This window comes from Pipra filicauda, unplaced genomic scaffold, assembly GCF_003945595.2.
Source record: "Pipra filicauda isolate LSUMZ 115617 unplaced genomic scaffold, ASM394559v2 scaffold50_size3627746_pilon, whole genome shotgun sequence".
In the NCBI taxonomy this organism is placed as follows: Eukaryota; Metazoa; Chordata; class Aves; order Passeriformes; family Pipridae; genus Pipra; species Pipra filicauda.
In genome coordinates, this window is record NW_024104654.1 from 2,007,365 (window position 1) to 2,025,320 (window position 17,956).

The following is a 17,956-nucleotide window of genomic DNA, read 5'->3' on the forward strand; positions in this document are numbered from 1 at the left end:
CCTGCTTTTGATAAAAGTTCTGAGAGAAATATGAAAAGCGCTGTGCCTTGGATACATCTTTCCTCCAGCCCTTCCCTGGCAGCAGCCTTGCAGCCTTGAGCATTTGGGTTAGGTGGAGGCAGAACTCTCCCTAGACAATAGCTCTCCTGTCAGGGAGCAGGAAGGAGCTGAATGGTGAACTCATGGCTAAGAAAAGAGTATTTACCCAAAGCAAAAGAACCTCCATGCCTACCTCACTATAAAATTTAATTGCACATCAGCATTTTACCTCTTTTCTGGTAAGATTTATTTAGGTAGAATATATCAAAACTAGTCTCTATCTGTGTGTGAAAACAGGGGTTGGTTACCCTATTGACATACTGATCAAACATCATGCTTGTATCATTTACCATACTCTGTACTTATTTTATACTTAAATGCCTAAAATGGATGCAGTTTTCTAAGGTATTTTTTTGTAAATCCATCAGTTTAGGAGCTGTGAAGTCTTTACCATGGTGGGTTGTGGGATTATTGGCAAAACACTTCTGAGACTGTGGTTTTTTTCCTCACAGTAAGTAATCCCATTTTATATGCCTTCCTTTTTTTTTTTTTTTTTTACTAGTTGGACACTCCTGTCCTTCCGAATAAGGGATTTTACTAGTGGTGGGGTGTGGCACTGAGCAACTGTAGAAGACCGGCAGGATTGGGTCAAACACTGAAACGTAAGTGGGCAATTTATGGAGCATGAAGTTTTAACAGCAGGAAAGAGCGTGGGCGAAGCTGCCATGGAAACTGAGTGTAATGCTTTCAAAAACCCCACAAACTCTGAATCACTGCTACTCCTAAACACTAGTGCATTTTTAGCCACCCTCTCTGCTCTTGATGGTGAGAGGGTAGCTGCTGGGAAAGGGGAGGAACGTGGGAAGATGATGCAATGTGAGCACCTTGTTGTAAACCTAAAGACAGGTATCAGTGTTGGCCAGGCTGGGAGAGCCAGGGTGGGCAGTCATGGCTGGGATGGTTTGATCTCAGGCCAGGAGTGTCTGCCCTCCAACCTTACCATGGTGAGGGGCGGTTGAACAAGCGGTGCTTTGTTGCAGCCTGGGAGGTAAGCTTGGTGTCTGTCATCCCTGCACGTGCTGGCTGGAAGGGGGGGGGGGCGAGTGGCTTTTGTCACCTTCCCTCTCTTTGTCCCTCACACAGACCCATACTTTATCTCCTCTTCTCTACTGCCTTGCACCATCCTCAGCTCCCATTTTTCTGTCGGTATATGTCTAGACTGCGTTGACGTGGACATATCCTGTAGTCCTGGCAGCCATGCTCTGTGACTGCCCTGCCCAACCCAATTCCCATCCCAAAACAACAGTCCCCAGTGAGGCATGTGTCATGGACTGGCAGGGAAAGGGGGTTGTTAACCATCAGCAAGTTGCCATATCCCAGCTACACTGGGAGTGTGGCCACACCGTTGGTGCTCAGCATGCCCTGGGTTGGGCTGCCCAAACTGTCTCAGTTAGGGCTTCCTCCTGGCGGAGCTCCTCATGCTGTTTCCAGACTGCTGGGGCATCAGTGGCACATCCAAGTCATGCACTGTTTTCTCCTTCAGCAGTGAGTGACCTTGGTTAGTGGGGTATGTCTGGTCGAAGGCTAGTACTAGTTTGATCAGCATTCAGTCATTGCTTTTATTCCAGTGTGCTCAGGACACTGTCTCTCAGGGAAAGGCCCTTCTGAGGAACTCTCTAGCGGGAATTACTTGGAAGAACCACCCCTGAAACTGCAGGCACGCAGCATCCTCTCTGCTGCAGGAGAGTACGTGGCTGCACATACCAGCCAAGGAGGGTGTGAAGTGCTTGTCTGTGCCTGCAATGATGAACGTGTAAGGCTTGGAAGGAGCTGATCCCTCCCCAGCCCTTGAATTATGACTGGAATGTGGGAATACTGAGACTAAAAGCAAACATTTTAGCTCCTTTCACACTAGGCTTCTCTTTCATATGGTGTAAATCATGTTCGCAGAAGGCTTTAGTATTTGATCTGTAGTCATGCAAGTGCCCTCAGAAGGTTATAATATTTTGAATTCATCTGGCATGTTCAATGAGAAATTAATTTTGGCTTCTTCAGAACAGGGAAGTTTTTCTTAATTCTTCCACTATGTTGAGTCACTATCCAAAAGCTACATGAGAGTGCAGGGCTGGCAGTTCTGCCTAGGGCAAGCCCTTGAATGGCCTGCAAATCATTGGAAAACCTCCTAAATTAATAAATGTATTCTAATTACTTTCTAATGACTTTATTTTGATTGCATAAGCCTAAAGGAATGGTGTGGCATACTTTGATGTTTCATAAAATCTTAGAATGGTTTGGATTGGAAGGGACCTTTTGAAGATCCATATAGCCCAATCCTCCTGCCATGGATTTGCTCAAAGCCCCATCCATGCTGACTCTGAATACTTAAATTGCATACACAGTTACCCAAGGATAGCAAAACCTTTCTCAGAAGCCTGGAATCATCTTGGCATAAGGCAAGGGAGCCCTGTGACTTGACCACATAGGATTTCTGCTCTCCTTCCTCCCCAAACAAATGTGTGTCCTGCACAGGCTGAGCTCTCCCTTGTGTGAGCAGTTCCTCTGAGGTCTGTTACAGAGCATTTCCTCTGGAAAAGCTCTTCAAACACTTCCACCTTGTGCACAGAAACAATGTTCCTGCTTTCCCAGTAAAGGGATTCTTTATTTCAAGTTGGTATCTGTTATGGGAATGGAGGAAGCTTTTAATTGGAACAGCAGCACTGGTGCAACAATGCTGGAGTGTGCCTGTTAGAGAAACACTGGACGCTGACCTACAGACATGCTGGTCCATGGGGGTGACCAAACCCAGGTCCATGGTCCAGCCCGTCACTTGGCAGGATGCTCATGGGTTGCTTGGCAAGGGTGACCAGGGTCTGTTGCTGCCACGTGGCCCTGCCTCCAGCTGGAGCTGCCACTGCTCACCATAACCTACCTGCTGGCCTCCACCTGCTCCCCCCTGCTCAGAGATATAGCAAAATACACTGATTTATACCCATTTTGATTTGCCCCTTGTCCACACCTGAAAATCCCTACACAACTCTGCCCTTTGTCCTGGTGAAATGGCGGTGTTCAGAGAAGTCTTTTCCTTCCTTCCATCTGTCAGAGTCATTGGATGTGTCCCATGACTGTGCAGGATAATATTTTTGTTCTATATGAAGGTTGGGGTCTTAATGTTTTGTTTGTTTCCCCACTATTGTTTTAATAACAGCCTACTTCTATCTCTGTCTGACTTGCTTCCTCATCCTCTAAGGGACATTCTTCCACCTTCTTCCAAGGACTCTTGTCCAAGGACCACAACAGGAGCATGCTGAATGACACGGCTGAATGACTTTTGGCTAAGCAAAGATTTGTCTTCGTTTTATCTTGTTTTAAGGAGAGAGAGAAACTCGCTTATTTGATATTGTTTCCCAGAGCATAAGTTTTTTTCTGCTCGATGCGTAGGCTGAGTCCCTGGCAGGCTATGGGTCACTTCACTTGAATTCCTGGCAGTCTGTCTCAGGCTCTCATTTGGGAAGTTTAATTATTGGTGGAGATCCCCTTGGGTTTTATGACAAATTGAGGGAGTTAAATCAAGCAATTTTCTTACAAAGTGTAATTCGAAGTCATGCTGAGGAACTGTTTGAGGAGACTATTCTAGACCTGGTGGGAGACTTTTCAATTAGATGCTTTTTCATCAGAAAATAGTGATTCATGCAATTAGAGAGGTGTGATGCCCTTTGGCTAGGCAGGAAGACATTTCTGCAACTTTCTGATCTCTGAGGAGTTGTGGATGGCAAATGCGATGCTGTCCTTCTCCAAACATCTGGGTGCTGTTTTGAGCTGACAGAGGATCTTCAGTAGCTGAAATTTGAAGTGTGGACTGAAAGGGCTGAGAGCACTGAAGGCACTTTTTGCTGGATGGTACTTCTTGGGTGGGAATCCATCCTGGAAAGTGTTGCATCCCTCTCCTCTGCCCTGGCTGCTGTCTGTGGTGGATTGCTACCCAGTCAGCTGTAGGCAGAGGGTTGAGTTCGTTTCAGTGGTGCTGTTTTCAGAACAATTCCCCAGTGGTTATTCTGATACAGCTACGGGGTACTACAGCGCAGTAGCCTGGGGAGAGGAACATCTGATTTCATGATTTAACCCTGCCAAAACAAACATGCTGTCTGGCTGCACTTGAGTCTTTCCTGCTTTGAGGCAGGGTGCACTATATCCAGTTTGTCTAAAAGGTACTTCTCTAACCTGTTCTTGCAACACTTGGGTGGTATCCTGTCCTAGCCTTTCATCATGTCTGCAGCTGGAAAGCAGTTGTAACATCAAGTTCCTCACTGCAATTTAAGCATGATAGGATGTGTTCTTCTGCAGTAGCTAAGCAGGGGAATAAATGTCTACCCAACCTTTTATCTGTTGAATGGCTTACTGTGTGCCACTTTTGATGTTAATCACAGCTGGAGCTTTGGGCATCACAGCTTCCATACTGGAGATTTTGAAGGTTGAATTCTGAGAGTTTGAAGCATTCTTCCCATGGCTTTCACAGCAGGAACCTCTCTCCTTTGTTTTGGTCAAAAATGGCTGCTCACTTCAAAATGGGTTTTGTGTATCATCACAAATAACCCGGATGGAGTTTTCTGCAGGTGTTGAGAAAAAACATTGAAGTTTACCTGCTTTGAAATTTTGGGGAAGTTGAGACTTCTTGCCTAGACTTGGGGAAAAGGATTGTCTTTGCCATCTTGAAAGTTATCTTGGGATGGGAGTGGATTTTTTGACCTTGATACAGTTGGTAGCTGTAACAGTATGGAAAGCGGACGGGTGAGCTGCAGCACCCTGACATTCTCCCAAGGTGGTACTAGAGCATCAGCACCTTCTTCATGTCCAGTGGGACTTGGTGTTCACTTCAATAACTGATTGCCAGTAAGTGGGTGGCGTAGGGATTAGAGAGGGCACCTCACTGCTCCTTTTCCAATGGAAGAAATCCTCCAGGTCTATGAGACGTGGAGAGGAATGGGAGATACTGCCTCGGAAATGTCCCTAACACTCAGGAGCTTGAGTAACAGAACCTGCACCATGCCCAGCCATCTGTGACAGTGTGCTGGTCCCCCAGTACCACCTCTGCTGTGGTGTTAAAGATCTGCACTCAGCAGAGTAATAGGGTCCCCTTCATGTGGGCAGCGTGCTGTTAAGCAGGTGAATAAGACTGCATATTGTATACACTTCACACCCCCACATGTGAGTTTATATTTAACTGAGTGGCTTCCTTCTTTTGAGTAGCAAATGCCGTGCTAGTGGTTGATCTTCGTTTTTAATGACAGAGTTGGCAAAGAATATAACAATAATGTGTGTATATATATATATATACTATGATGTAATCTAGATTAATGTATATTGAGATATAGGCATACATATGCACAGTGTGAAAAAGAAAAAATATAGAATTATGATAATCAAGGAGGGAACAGTTTAACAGCACATGGACAATACATTCCTTGTCTGGTTAAAATAGTTCATCAAGACAGCATCTCTTTACACACAGTGAAACAAATGCAAAGAATTACAGCTACTTTGGTGGCTTTTGGCTTGGACTCCTTACCATTGCTGCTGCTATGGTAAGATGCCTCCCAGTTTTGCATAATGTGAACGCTTGGTCATGCCTTTACTTCCGTCAGCCTTTTTGCTGGTGGCTGGCATCTGCAAATGCCTGTGGTCCCAGCCTCTGAGTCAGTTCTCAGCACTTGTCTCAAACTTGTCTTCTCTAAACTGCCTGCCCTGCTCAGCACAGGTGGTGGGGACACTTGCAACAACTTCAGGGACACAACCAGATGCACCTTGGGGGCTGATGCCACATCCTTTGCTTCTGTTTCTAAAAATCTTGAGGTAGGTGTTCAAATGTCTGTTGGGAAAGTTCAGCATCTTCTGTAGCCATCTTGTCTCCTCTCTGTTGTTTGTTGCAGGGTAACATAACAAAATACTGGAGATTTTCAAGGCAAGACATTTTGGAAGGACGTATCTGACACAATTCCTGCTTTATAGTGTCAAGTATTGCACTGAGGACTTACATGCCTTGGTGACTTTTGGCTGTCTAAATGATGCTTCAAAAAACATTCAGTGGTTCTAGTTTCATCCCTTACAACATGATCTCTTTGCATTTAGGAGTCTGCAGTCAGATCTGACACCCCCAAAGTATCTGTAATGCTCACAGCAGCAGTAGGAATTGAGGTTTTCCGCCTCTTCTTTTTCTGCATAGGACTTCTCTGTGAATGATGCTACCTTGGGGATGGAAGTAGCAAAATCAGCCTTTTGCAAAGGGCTCCCAAGTGGGTTTGTTACCCATGTGTTGATCAAAAAGTTGTCATCACTACATGCCTGATCAAGGAGCTGACTGTGTTTAAACTAAAAATACAGGGTCAAAAGCATTTCACATTGCGAATATACCAACGTGGTGCGAGCACAAGCTCTTTGTTCTGCAGATGAGTAGCAGTGATGAGTACAGCTATATGGGGGATATTTTTCCTCAGCATCTTTTTGGCCTTCAACAAATCTGAGACTGTCCACAGAACATGACTTTGCTGTGAGAGAAGAGTACTGATGGCAGTAGACATTTTCCACGTTTCCACATTTTCCATGTTTCAAAATAAGCATATGTGGGACAATGTTGAATGGGGATTTCTGCTCATGCCTCCTCCAAGGAGGTGCCTGAGGAGTTCATTAGACATGCAGCAGGGTTAGGCTTAGGTTTTCTTTTTTCCTTAGTAGAAAACTCCTTGTTCTGCCTAATCAGCTTTAATTTTATGCTCTTCTGCAACACGGAGAAGAAAATTCTCAGGAGCAGCAATGCCTTGAAAAAGATAAGGAGTGGTTTTTCAGAAGCTGAAACAAATTGTAATTGTTGAGGAAGTGATAGTACTGCTTATGTAAAATGGTGCCCTGTCAGCTTATTTTTATACATGGTGTTTTATGTTTAGCTGGACAGATGTTTGTTATGGTTTACTTTTTGCTGTTAACCACATGCAAGATTGCTTATTATCTTATGAATTTGTTTTGAAGAATGTTGTTTTTAAAAATGTTGTTAATGGGGAAGGAAATCTATCGACCTGATGTAATAGGTATGTTAACCATTAGATAAGAGGAGGAAGAATATCTTATTTTATTTGAAAATACAATACAGTCAAGGCACAAGAATTTGGACAGGGAACAAGAGTAACAAACATAAAATGCATTGTAAATAAAAGACAAGGACCAGTAACACTGGGTGGAATTTGGCTGCTATTGAAGTTGGTGGAAGCTTTGCCATTGACTTCAGTGGGACAGGATTTCACCTGAGGATGTGGCCCCTGCCCCAGGATCCGCCTTGCTAAGTTATCCAAGTGTGTCATTGCTTCCCAGTGCTCTCAAAGACCTTGGCTCCTGCTGAAATGTGGAATGCCCAGAGCCTTGGGGCAAAGGCACTTCCTATGCAGGATCTTAGTGGTCGAGGCTTGCAGCTTGTTGTTTCTCATTGGAGAAACCAAAGCTAAAGCAGGGGTGAGAGCTAGGCGTGTGCAGAAGAAAGCTAATTGCCGTTCATTCAGATCAAGTTTCCTCAACTGGAAGGTGGTTATGTACCATCAGGTCACATTTCTGGAATAATTTATATTGTTTTATGTTACTAGGACTGCATTATACCATGGGAATACTGACTGTACATTCAAAAAATGGCTCATCGTGTCATGTGGGGTTGGGAGTGGGAGTGGGAGGAACCAGCCCAGAACACGTTTCCTCACTTCAAAGGCAAGGATCACTGTCTGAAACAGTCAGATCACAGCTGGATCCAACTTCTAAGAAGGGAAAAATAATAATCTCCACCAAAATCACCCTTTGATACAATTGCAAAGATAACAAATGATACAGAGGAAGGGTTTTGGGCAAAGGTGTAATGACCCCTGTACTGCATCCTGCTAAAGCAAAAGATTGTTCTCCTGAAAAAAATGCTACTTATCTTTATTGAAGGTCTCTTTGTCAGGCTACAGTGAATATAATTGAAAGTGAAAGGTTGATTTGGTACCTGCTGTTTCAAAAGCAGTGAAAACATGTAAGAGGTGCTTAGGATGGTGATCAGTTGTCTGTGAGATGAACGACAGTTCTGTGTTCAAGGGCCGCAGAACATGGCTGCAGTGTGGGTACCATACCCTGCACGCAGCTCCCTGGCTGTTACCTGCAGCTGTAGGAAGCATTTTATTCACAAAAGAGATGCTCAGATTTTGAGAGGCTTTTGGGGCAGGAGGAAGTCGATATCTTGATCTGGAGATGAGCTAGAACAACGCTGTCCACTGGCATTAAGCCAATTGCAGGATGCTGATCTTAATTTCCAGATCTGTCGTAATTAAATAGCCCTTCTTCTAAACAAATTATCCATAAGAGGCAGTTCTGCTTTATTCTTGGTAGCTGTAGTACATCTGTGAATTCTTGTAGATATGCCAGAGGGAGCTCCAAAATGAAATATTTTTGAAATAAGTTTCTTGTGGGATACTCTTGAGTGATACATAAACTTGAAGTAAATCACTAGATTTTTTTTTTTTTTTTAAAGAATAAATTGTACATCACTCTGCCAAGTTCATGCCCTGATCCTCCATCCCTGCTCTAAGGGGCTGTTTTTCTCCTGGGGCCATTGCCCCTCCCCAACTCTATTGTTGCCAAAGAAGTGATTTTTTATGATGTGTGTGACGGCAGGGCATTGGGTATCAGATACACCTCCATTTTCAATCCAGAGCTAAAACTCCCATTGATTTGGGACCACTAAGTCATGTTTGTTTTGCAAGACACCAGATTTAGTTAAGGTAAATGGCTATGTAAGAAGTAAAAGGTCTACCATTATTATTAAGTAGTGTGTTTTTGAAGCCAGAAAGTCCTTGAGCCAAGTCCTGAAAGAGGCTTAGCATGCACAGCTCCTTGGGTGTCAGTGGTGGTGGAAGGAGGAAGATGAGTGGCTCTCACCTGCAGGGAACTTTGGTCCACCTCCACCAAGAGGCACTTGCCTAGACAAAGATAATGTCAGACTGCACAACCTGACCTCTGCCTTTTTCTTTTGTCCACCACAGAGCGTGTCCTCCTTGGAGCTTTGTGCGCTGTGTGGGGACAGTAGGTCACTTACACTCTTCAAGCAAGCATATCATTAGTGCCATTTAGCAATTATGTTCAACCCTGTTCCCATTGTGTGGGGATCATAGAAACCCATGTGTTGATGAAGGAGTGCACATCACAAACCTTTTCTTTCTGCACATTACACGGTCCAACCCTCCTCCCTCATCTTGCTTTTCCATGTAAGAAGTGTTCAGCACCTTGTAGGATGAAACCCAGTGTGCTCAGCAAGGTTGATGTCAACTTGGAGGTGCAAATCCTGAGGAACATGAAACATTGCATAAATTGCTGAGATCTGGGGAGGCCTAGACTTGTAGCCTCACCAAGAATTAAATGTCTCAGGAAAATCTCTGAGTTTTCTCCCTATTGTTTGTCCAGCTGAGCCACAGGGGTCCATCCAGGCCTGACCAGGGCTCTGTGCAAAGGGTATGCGAGCCCCGCCCACCTACACTGCATCCCTGTAGACCTCTCTGGCGCATTGCTCAGCTTCTCCCTGAGCTGGATCATCTCTTTACCTCCTTTCCTTTTTCTGTCTTTATTAATAGCCTCAGCTGGGACTTCCCTGTAGTCTTCTATGCTGCTTCTAACTCTTCTGTTCGGGCCATTGAATGTCTAAACCTTGTCATAAATATTGACTTAGCAAGAAGTAAACTGTTTTTCAGCAGTCCTTTGGCATGTCTTGATGTTTCTGTATACCTCAGAATAAACCCGTGCTTGTCCTGAAATCCCGAGTTTGGTTCTGAGTCAAACTGGTCTTGCCTTTGACACTGACTTTGGAAAATAAATTCATTAGCACATCTTCTGTGTGTATCCCTCACAGTTGGCTGCAGTTTATGACAGGGATTTCTTTGTTTTGATTTGGAGGGCTTTTTTTGTATCTTCTGCAGCATTTTCTTCTTGGTGCATGGCACTGGGATTCTTCCCGTTTCCTGGAGCTCCAGGCTGAATGTAAACCAGAACCACTGCTGAGCAGAGTGGATGAGTTAGCCCCATTGCTGTGGTCTTCATAGGATGGAGGCATCAGTGGGATCTCTGCATCACTCTGATGAGAGTTAGGCAAAACCTAGGACTTGTGTTGTCCTAGAAACCAACAAAATTCATAGGGAATGTTCCAGTGCTACAATCCTGTGTGTTTAATCCAGTTCAGAGTTCAGGACTGTCCTTTCCCAGACTTGGAGGGGTGGGCAGGTGTCCAGCCAAAAAGCAATCCTGGCTGATACAAATTTGTGTAAGGTTCAAGTGGGCTGCGTGAACAATCTGACATATGAATGCACTTAAAAACTTAGGTCTGTCTTCCTACTGAAGAGAGAAGATAGTTTTCCCTCTCTGTATGCACTGGGAACTCCCATGGTTAGTGAAATGAGATTTTTCTGATTGGCCTCAAACCTGCCTTTCTCCATTTGTCTAAATCCATGTCTGTTGGGAGCACGTTGGTGGGAGACAATTCCTGACACAGTGGGACTTGTAAATCCTCAGCCCTGTTCCTGCAGTTGTAATTACTTTCTCATAGTTGGGGAGTTAGCATAAAGCCACGAGAAAGGGATTTAAGCCAGGACTTAGGACTGGTGTCTTGGAAAAGGGAAGAGGATTTTTGGTTTTGTAGTTGATTTTATGGTGACAAAACTGAAGCATGGATTTAACAGTTGATTAAGTTTCTTAGCATGTATTTTCTCACCTTTTACACTGGGTTTTTGTGGAGCTGATGAAGTACCAATCTCACTGAATCGTGTTATAAATTGCATTTAGTAATATTTTTGCCTACACATTATTCTCATCACAGTATTGATGTTAATGTGCAATGTGTACTGCTGGAAAGTGTACACCACAGTCCAGCATTGCATCAAAATAAAAGAACCTTTTCCTTTTCCATAATAAATGAAGAAACATTTTTAAAGCCTTGATGCTGAAGCCAGGCTTAATGGTGCGGTGTGGATATTGGGGTTGGGCTCTCAGAGCTACAGGATACTGTCTAAGATTGAAGATGAGGTTCATCCTTGTAGGCTGTGTTGTGTCCACACAATCTGTAGATTTGTAGAGCAAAGCAGTTGTTTCTGAGAATCTGATGTCTGCACAATACATCTGATAGAGGAATTTATCCTGGAGTAGCTCTTCCTGCAGACTGAGCACCCATCAGGTTGGGATATGTTGTGTATGCCCCTACAACATCCTCAGGTTTAAGTTCATCCCAGTAGCATCTGTTTTGTGCACTTCACAAGCTCTCTGCAGCGTGACCCAAAGTGTGGTAAATGGGGCAACTGGGACATTCACTTTTAAAGTACTCTTATGCCTAGAACAGGAGAACCCCTCTGAAATCTGAAAGGTGGACTTTGCATTTTTGGCTTGCCCACTTGTGTGTTGACTGGGTGACTGTGTAGTGGGGTGGAAGCTGGACTAAAGTGCTGCCTCTCCCCTGGGATCACACAGGCTTTGCAGCATGGCTGGGAGCTGGAAGCAGAAAGTACTTTGGGTTTGTTTGTTTTAATTACCTGTGCTAAGTCTAGGTAAAATGGGAGACACTTTTCCATGTAAAAAGGTGGAAAGTGGGCAGTTTCATTTGGTGAAATGTAACAGTGCTGTAGCATCGTACCTGTGCAGCGATGCTGTTTTGGGAGGGTATTCTGCGCTAGATAATGATGGAAGCATCTTTCTTGCAGGCTCAAACACAAAGATGGAGTGTCAGAAAATTACCAATTTTGGAAACCAACTTCTTCGCCGGAAAAATGTTGACTGCACTCGAGAAGACAGTCAGCTTTCACGGTGCCTCAACACATTTGACTTGGTGGCTCTGGGTGTAGGCAGCACTTTGGGTGCCGGTGTCTATGTACTGGCTGGAGCTGTGGCACGGGAAAATGCGGGACCTGCCATCGTTCTCTCCTTCTTGGTTGCTGCCTTGGCTTCGGTGCTGGCCGGACTCTGCTATGGAGAATTCGGTGCTCGAGTTCCTAAGACAGGATCAGCTTATCTCTACAGCTATGTGACTGTGGGTGAGCTGTGGGCCTTCATCACAGGTTGGAATCTAATCCTCTCCTATATTATTGGTAAGTATGGTGGGTGGGCTGTGACACCCTAGATTTAGTTCAGGGTGGCAGCCTGGTTTGTAAGGTCAGCCTTGTTTGAGTGCCTGTGCTACTGTTACAAAATAGATGGTTCACTCTTGCACTCACAGAGGATTTCAGGACTCATCTGTGGGGTGTGTTGTTGCTGGCTCCTGTCAGTCAGCTACAAGGTGGTGTGCTGCTGGCTGAGGGTTTGTCCTGATGCAGGCTTATTGCTGTTGTGACTTCTGAATCTCCACCTCATCCCTTTGGCATCCCCTAGCTGCTGCACACTTGCCAGGATGCAAAAGAGTGTTCCCTCTGCTGAGAAAGGAATTGCTGATGGAAAGATGCTTTTATACAGAGCATTTGTACTCACAGCTGATCAAGGATTAATTCTGGTCCCTTTGGGATCTATTTAAAGTATCTGGAGATCAGAGTTTTGTCTTGTGAATGCCTGCAGAATTAAGCTGAGGATGATCTGCAGGTTCACAGTCTCTGAAAAGTACAAACCAAATCCCTTCTAAACCCTTGACTCCCACTAGGAGAGGCCCTGGATGAAGCTCAGAGCATGTGCTATACAACTCAGCTGGTACATTAAAACTAAGCCACACTTTGCTAATTAAGGATTCATGTCTTTTCAAGCACATTCTGGGCAGGCTGCTTGTCATCACGCTTGTAATTAAGTCTGCAACCAACTTGCCAGTTGAGAGTGAAAGCTTACTAGTTAAAGTGAAAACTGATTGTATGCTAAATTATTAAAGGCATGGTGTTTTTTTTAGTGCATTTTATGGGAATGTAAGTATTACTTTGTAATTTAGTTTCCGTGGAATTCACCTTCCCATGGAGGGTAAGATCATATCAAGAACAACATAGTGGCTTAGCAGCTGTTTGTCTGAGGTCATGTTGGCTCTGCTCTGTGTGTTACCTGAAACATTTTCCTCCTTTCCTCTTCCTCTTTTTTTTTTTTTTGTAAAAAAAAAAGAAAAAAAAAGAAAGAAATGAGATGAAAAGCCAGAGTCATTAAGCTCATCTCCTTAGGAAATCCGAGTCCTGCTGTTCTTTTGTGAATAATATTCACTGCAAGGAGGGGATAAAAATAATTTTTTTAAAAAGTGAGCATGTAATTTCCTCCAGACTTCTAAAATGGACTCTGCTTAGCCTACATGTAGAAAATTTGAACAGACTTCTTGGTGATTTTTCTTCTGTTCCAGAAAGGTAATGATAAATCGTCTCCTTCGTGCTCCTCATCTAATTGGTTTTGGGTCCCTTCCCACCATGATACTGGACGACCAAAATGACTGACATAACTGTGGATGCTGTCCCAAAACCTGATTCTGCAAATGCACGATGAAAAGATTTGCCTTCTGAATGTTATATGCTCAGGATCTGGGCTCAGAGTGGTATTTCTGAGACTTTTTTTTTTTTTGCCCTGTCATAATGGCTTTTGAATGACTGCCTCAGTTTTTATTTCAGAGTTGGCTGCTCAGTGTATTATCACAAGGCAGAAAATTCAGTAAAAAATAAGTAGATACAGTCTATTGATGTGTTCAAACACAACTTTTTTGCTTTTATTTCATTCCTGTGTCAAAAACGTGTTTGCAAACTGGCTTCCTCATAATCTGTGAGGAAGGGCGGCTAAGGAGGAAAAACAACTGGGGGAGAATATGAAGTATAGGAGGTCTCTGTTTCTTTATCTTATCCAGCCTTTTTCCCAATGCTAATTGCCCCTCCTGTGAGCAAGGACAACTCCCAGCAGCTTCAAGGGTGTGGAGGAGAAAGATGTATTGGCAGGCACACACTGCACTTCAGAGCCAGGAGTTGAGAGGGGCAGAAAGCCAATTTTTTTCTCATTTGTGCTGAGAAAATGCCAAGCAGTGCCACTTGCATCTCTAAGGGGCTCAGTCTACTTGATGTTTTCATGCTGAAGTTCTCAAGCATCTGTTCAGAAAGTATTGTGGGGGTGGAAAAAGAAATCCTGGGGTCCTGGGATGGGTGGCCGATAGCTTTTAATTAATTGAAGTGACTTGGCTTGGGGGAAGGCTGATGTGAGGTCCTGGAGGTGGGTGATGAGGAAAAAATGGGTGTGCAACTGATCAGTTAAGGTCTAGAGAGAAGGCAGAAGGTGTCCAGGACCAGGATCTGCTGTGGCCTTTCTTCTGGGATGATGTGAGTTTGGGGAACCATGCCAGATTGTAGGAGGCATTTCAGGAACTGGAAGCTGGTGGGAGCTGGTAGTATGATGAGTATGATGAGTAACAGCATCCCTGGTGAATGGCTGCTGCTGGGTTTCTGGCACTTGGTGACCTTCTAGCCTGTGCCTGTTCCTGCTGTGAGTCCGACACCTGCGTTCAGCAGTTCTCCTGGGGGTGGTGAGCTGCAGGCAGGAATCAGATCAAATCTGGCGAGGTTTGGCTGACCCAGTCCTCCTGGGTACAAGTTGAATGTCTTTGCACTGTGCTCTCTTAGCAACAGCAGGAGATTATCCAGGTGTCTGCGATGTTGGAAGAATGTCAGATTCCCCCTGCTACCTCAAGGCTGTTGGTTACAGAGAGTTCATGGTAAACGGCTGATAACTACGTGGAACTGGCATCCAAGCAACTGGCATCTAATATAACACATGCAGGAGCTGGTTGTTCCTGTCCTAGAACATGAAATATTAGAACTAGGACAAAAAAATTAGCGTTAAAATAGTCTTTTTCCTCAAATCGTGCCAAAGTTAAGCTGAAAAATTGTAATGTGGTATACAATAACTTTTGGAATTTTTCAAGTTTAAATTGATGGCAATGATGTCCCACCTCATTAAAGGTGTTCACACTGTGCACTTTGCTGTCTCAGTGAACAGAAGAGTCTCCGAACAGGTCTGTTCTGCAGCTTATTTTTATGCTGTTGCAAAGCTGGATTGGGGCGGTGAGTGTTCCCAGCTGTGCTACAGGTGCTGCCCGCCGCCGCTGCAGAGGATTTAGCTGTAGGTGAGCACGGACATTGTTTGACATGATTGCAGGTGCCGGAGTTGGGACTTGAACACCCACACACAGGTGAGTGTCTCAGAACAAACTGTTCTGGGTGGAAGGGGGCCCCTGATGGCATCCTCTGAGGAGCTGCTCTGCAAACCAAAACCAAGCCAACCTCTTTTTCTAATTAGGTAATTATGTACAGTAGTAATTATATCATGCAATTAGGTGCAGTTATATATAGTGTACTGTATGAGACATGGGGAGTATGATGGTAACTTTAACACAGGAGATGGAGAAATTGGCTTTTACCCAAACCTACTTATTTTACAAAATTCTGTCACTGTCTGGTGGTAGCTCCTCGTTGTTACTATTTCAGTTCTCTGAACTGACTGTTATGGTCCATACAATGTCCCTAACTTGATTGTCTTAAGACTACAGGTTCACTCCTCATGCCAGCAAGCTGCACGTGGTTGGGTGCTCTCGAAACTGCAGCAAACGGCAAACCCAGAGGGCAAAGTCTGAGCACTTGCTGCAGGCAGGAGTCATGGCACTTGCTGGGATCATCGCCAGCATCCTGCAGTAGGCTGACTTATGCTCAAATAACCTGTAAATCGTATCTGGGTCTTTATCTTGCTTGGATGCTCTAGCACTGGAGGTCAGAGCAGACCTGCAAGTCACGAGAGAGCAGAGCATGCAGAGCTGGGCAAGTGGTGTGGTCCAGGCTCTGATGCTCCAACACTGTGCTGCTGGAGGGCAACTGGCTTCTGTGAGGTCCCTCTGCCTGGCCTGCAGTCACCCCACTGGGGCTACGAGGGTCCTCTGCCAGCATGACACTTGGACCTCTCTGGTGACATAAATAACCAAGTTTGGGGGAAAGTCAGGCTACTGGGGGTGTAAGGAAAAGGTCGGTTTGGGCAGTATCTAAGGCAAAGTTGAGGTTTATGAGGAAGCCAAAGTAAAAGGATATTTTTCATCTTGTCAGCTGGGCATCAGTCTGAGACCCACCACCTGTGTGTGTTACCATCAGAGCAGATGCCAGGCATGAACACAGGCTGTGAGCTGGATATGCGGAGGAAAGGCTACTCCCAGCACCTGGGAGCACACGTAATGTTGCTTTGAGGCCCTCCATGCCAAAAAGCCTTGCAAGATGCCCCTAGTTTGGAACATATGCCAGCCACAAAGGGTGATCTCTGTCCTTTCTGTCCTCTGGCAGGAACCTCAAGCGTGGCCAGAGCCTGGAGTGCAACATTTGATGAAATCATAGGGAAGCACATTGAAGAATTTTGTAAAAAGTACATGACGATGGATGCTCCTGGAGTGCTAGCAAAATACCCAGACATCTTTGCTGTGGTGATAATCATCATTCTAACAGGTGAAACACTGGGGGGTTGTGAGTTTTGGACCTCCTTCTCCTGTAATTTCATTGTTTGCTTTTGGAATGAGCACGAAGTCCTGATTTATTTTGGACAACATGTTAGAGACTCTTTCTTTCCTACAAGTGTTGGATTGACCTATATAGCTGCTGTGGAGTTAGCACAGGGCATAGCCTGTTTACAAGGTTTTTAATTAGAGGGGAACATTCTCAGTATTTTTGAGCCACTTTTAAAACCTTCAATCAAATTTTATATAAGGAGGAAAAGAAAAGGTGACTTGTTATCCTCAATCAGGTATGGAAGTTTAATCCTTCCCTCCACAAATCCTATTACACAAGAATTTCATAGAGTTGGTCTATTAACCTTATTCCCCCTACAATAATCTGCCAGTTTTTGCTGCCTTGAGATAGGAAAGTGAGGAAAAAAACCACAGACTCGGTTACAGTCTCATATACTACTGTTTTGTTTTTTTAAAAATATATATGGGCTTCAGTTTGCAGAAGTGAATTCAAGTATCCAGAGAAATAAATGTGTAATAAACAGTCAAGGCGTCTTTTCTTTTTCTACAAATGTGCCAAGGCTTTGATCATAATTGGGAAAAGTTTTGAAAACTTATAAGATCAAAATCCTTCTGAATGTTTACCTCTGCTCCAACTGGATCTTGCAAAGCGTTACCAAGTTTAGGCAAATTTGAAAGATTATGCTTCTTATGTACTCCTTTGTGGTTTCCAGAACACAGAAGCTGCAGTGCCACACTACCAAGGTTATCCTGACATTTCCCACTGATCAGAATGGCCTTCTCACAGCCTGAACTGTGCTCATGAGCACAGGCCTCATAAGCAAGGGAGGCTTTGAGATCTGGGTTTGCATTTGGATCTAGGACTATATCAAGGGCTGATGAAGTCAGTAGCAGCCCTCTGTTTTTGGGATTACATCTGAATGGGAGAAAAGATTTTCCTCATTGTTCATTTGTATATAATTGCTCTAATTTCAGTTTAGATTCTGGTCTTTCATCTCAGATACAATTTAGAATATTTAGGACTTCTTACTTTAACAATACCAAAGTGTAAAATTATGCAGATTATGGATGGCTTTATGGCTCTGCATGAAGCAAATTCCCTTGATTTTAATAAAAAATGCAAGCCAGTCTTTTCTCAAAAAAGCTGCTGAATGAGCAGCTTTAATCTCAAATATAAGCACCACAAGTTTATTTCTACTTGCACTATCTTGAGCTTCAGAGTTCTACTAGGTACCTTACAAGTTTTCATGGGCAGGTATGCAATCTTTTGAAATGCTTCCTTGATATGGCTGTGTCAGCTTATTTCCTGTCTTAAAAGAAGGAAAGGTGAGTGCGCAGGATGCTCCCCTCTCCTTGAAGTCCTTTAGAGTAGCAGTAAAAGGAAAAAACTGTGTTGTTCTTGTCTTCTCCCTGAGGCCTGTGTGAAGTTTTGTTACCTTCTCCCTC

The 17,956-nt window shown here is 44.2% G+C and overlaps 1 protein-coding gene across 5 annotated transcripts in view; it reads left to right on the plus strand.

The window, feature by feature from the left end:
• Positions 1-17,956, plus strand: part of SLC7A1 (solute carrier family 7 member 1) — a 44,916-nt gene that overhangs the window by 8,409 nt on the left and 18,551 nt on the right. For 2 of the 5 annotated variants that reach the window (XM_027727140.2, XM_027727142.2), the window contains exons 2-3: positions 11,781-12,164; positions 16,332-16,490. In XM_027727140.2, the coding sequence (XP_027582941.2) occupies positions 11,795-12,164; positions 16,332-16,490 (529 nt within the window). In that variant the 5' untranslated portion in view covers positions 11,781-11,794. Of the gene's footprint in view, positions 1-601; positions 702-1,002; positions 1,088-11,780; positions 12,165-13,375; positions 16,491-17,956 lie in introns of those variants that run through there. The other 3 variants (XM_027727139.2, XM_027727143.2, XM_027727145.2) reach the window with 3 other exon arrangements.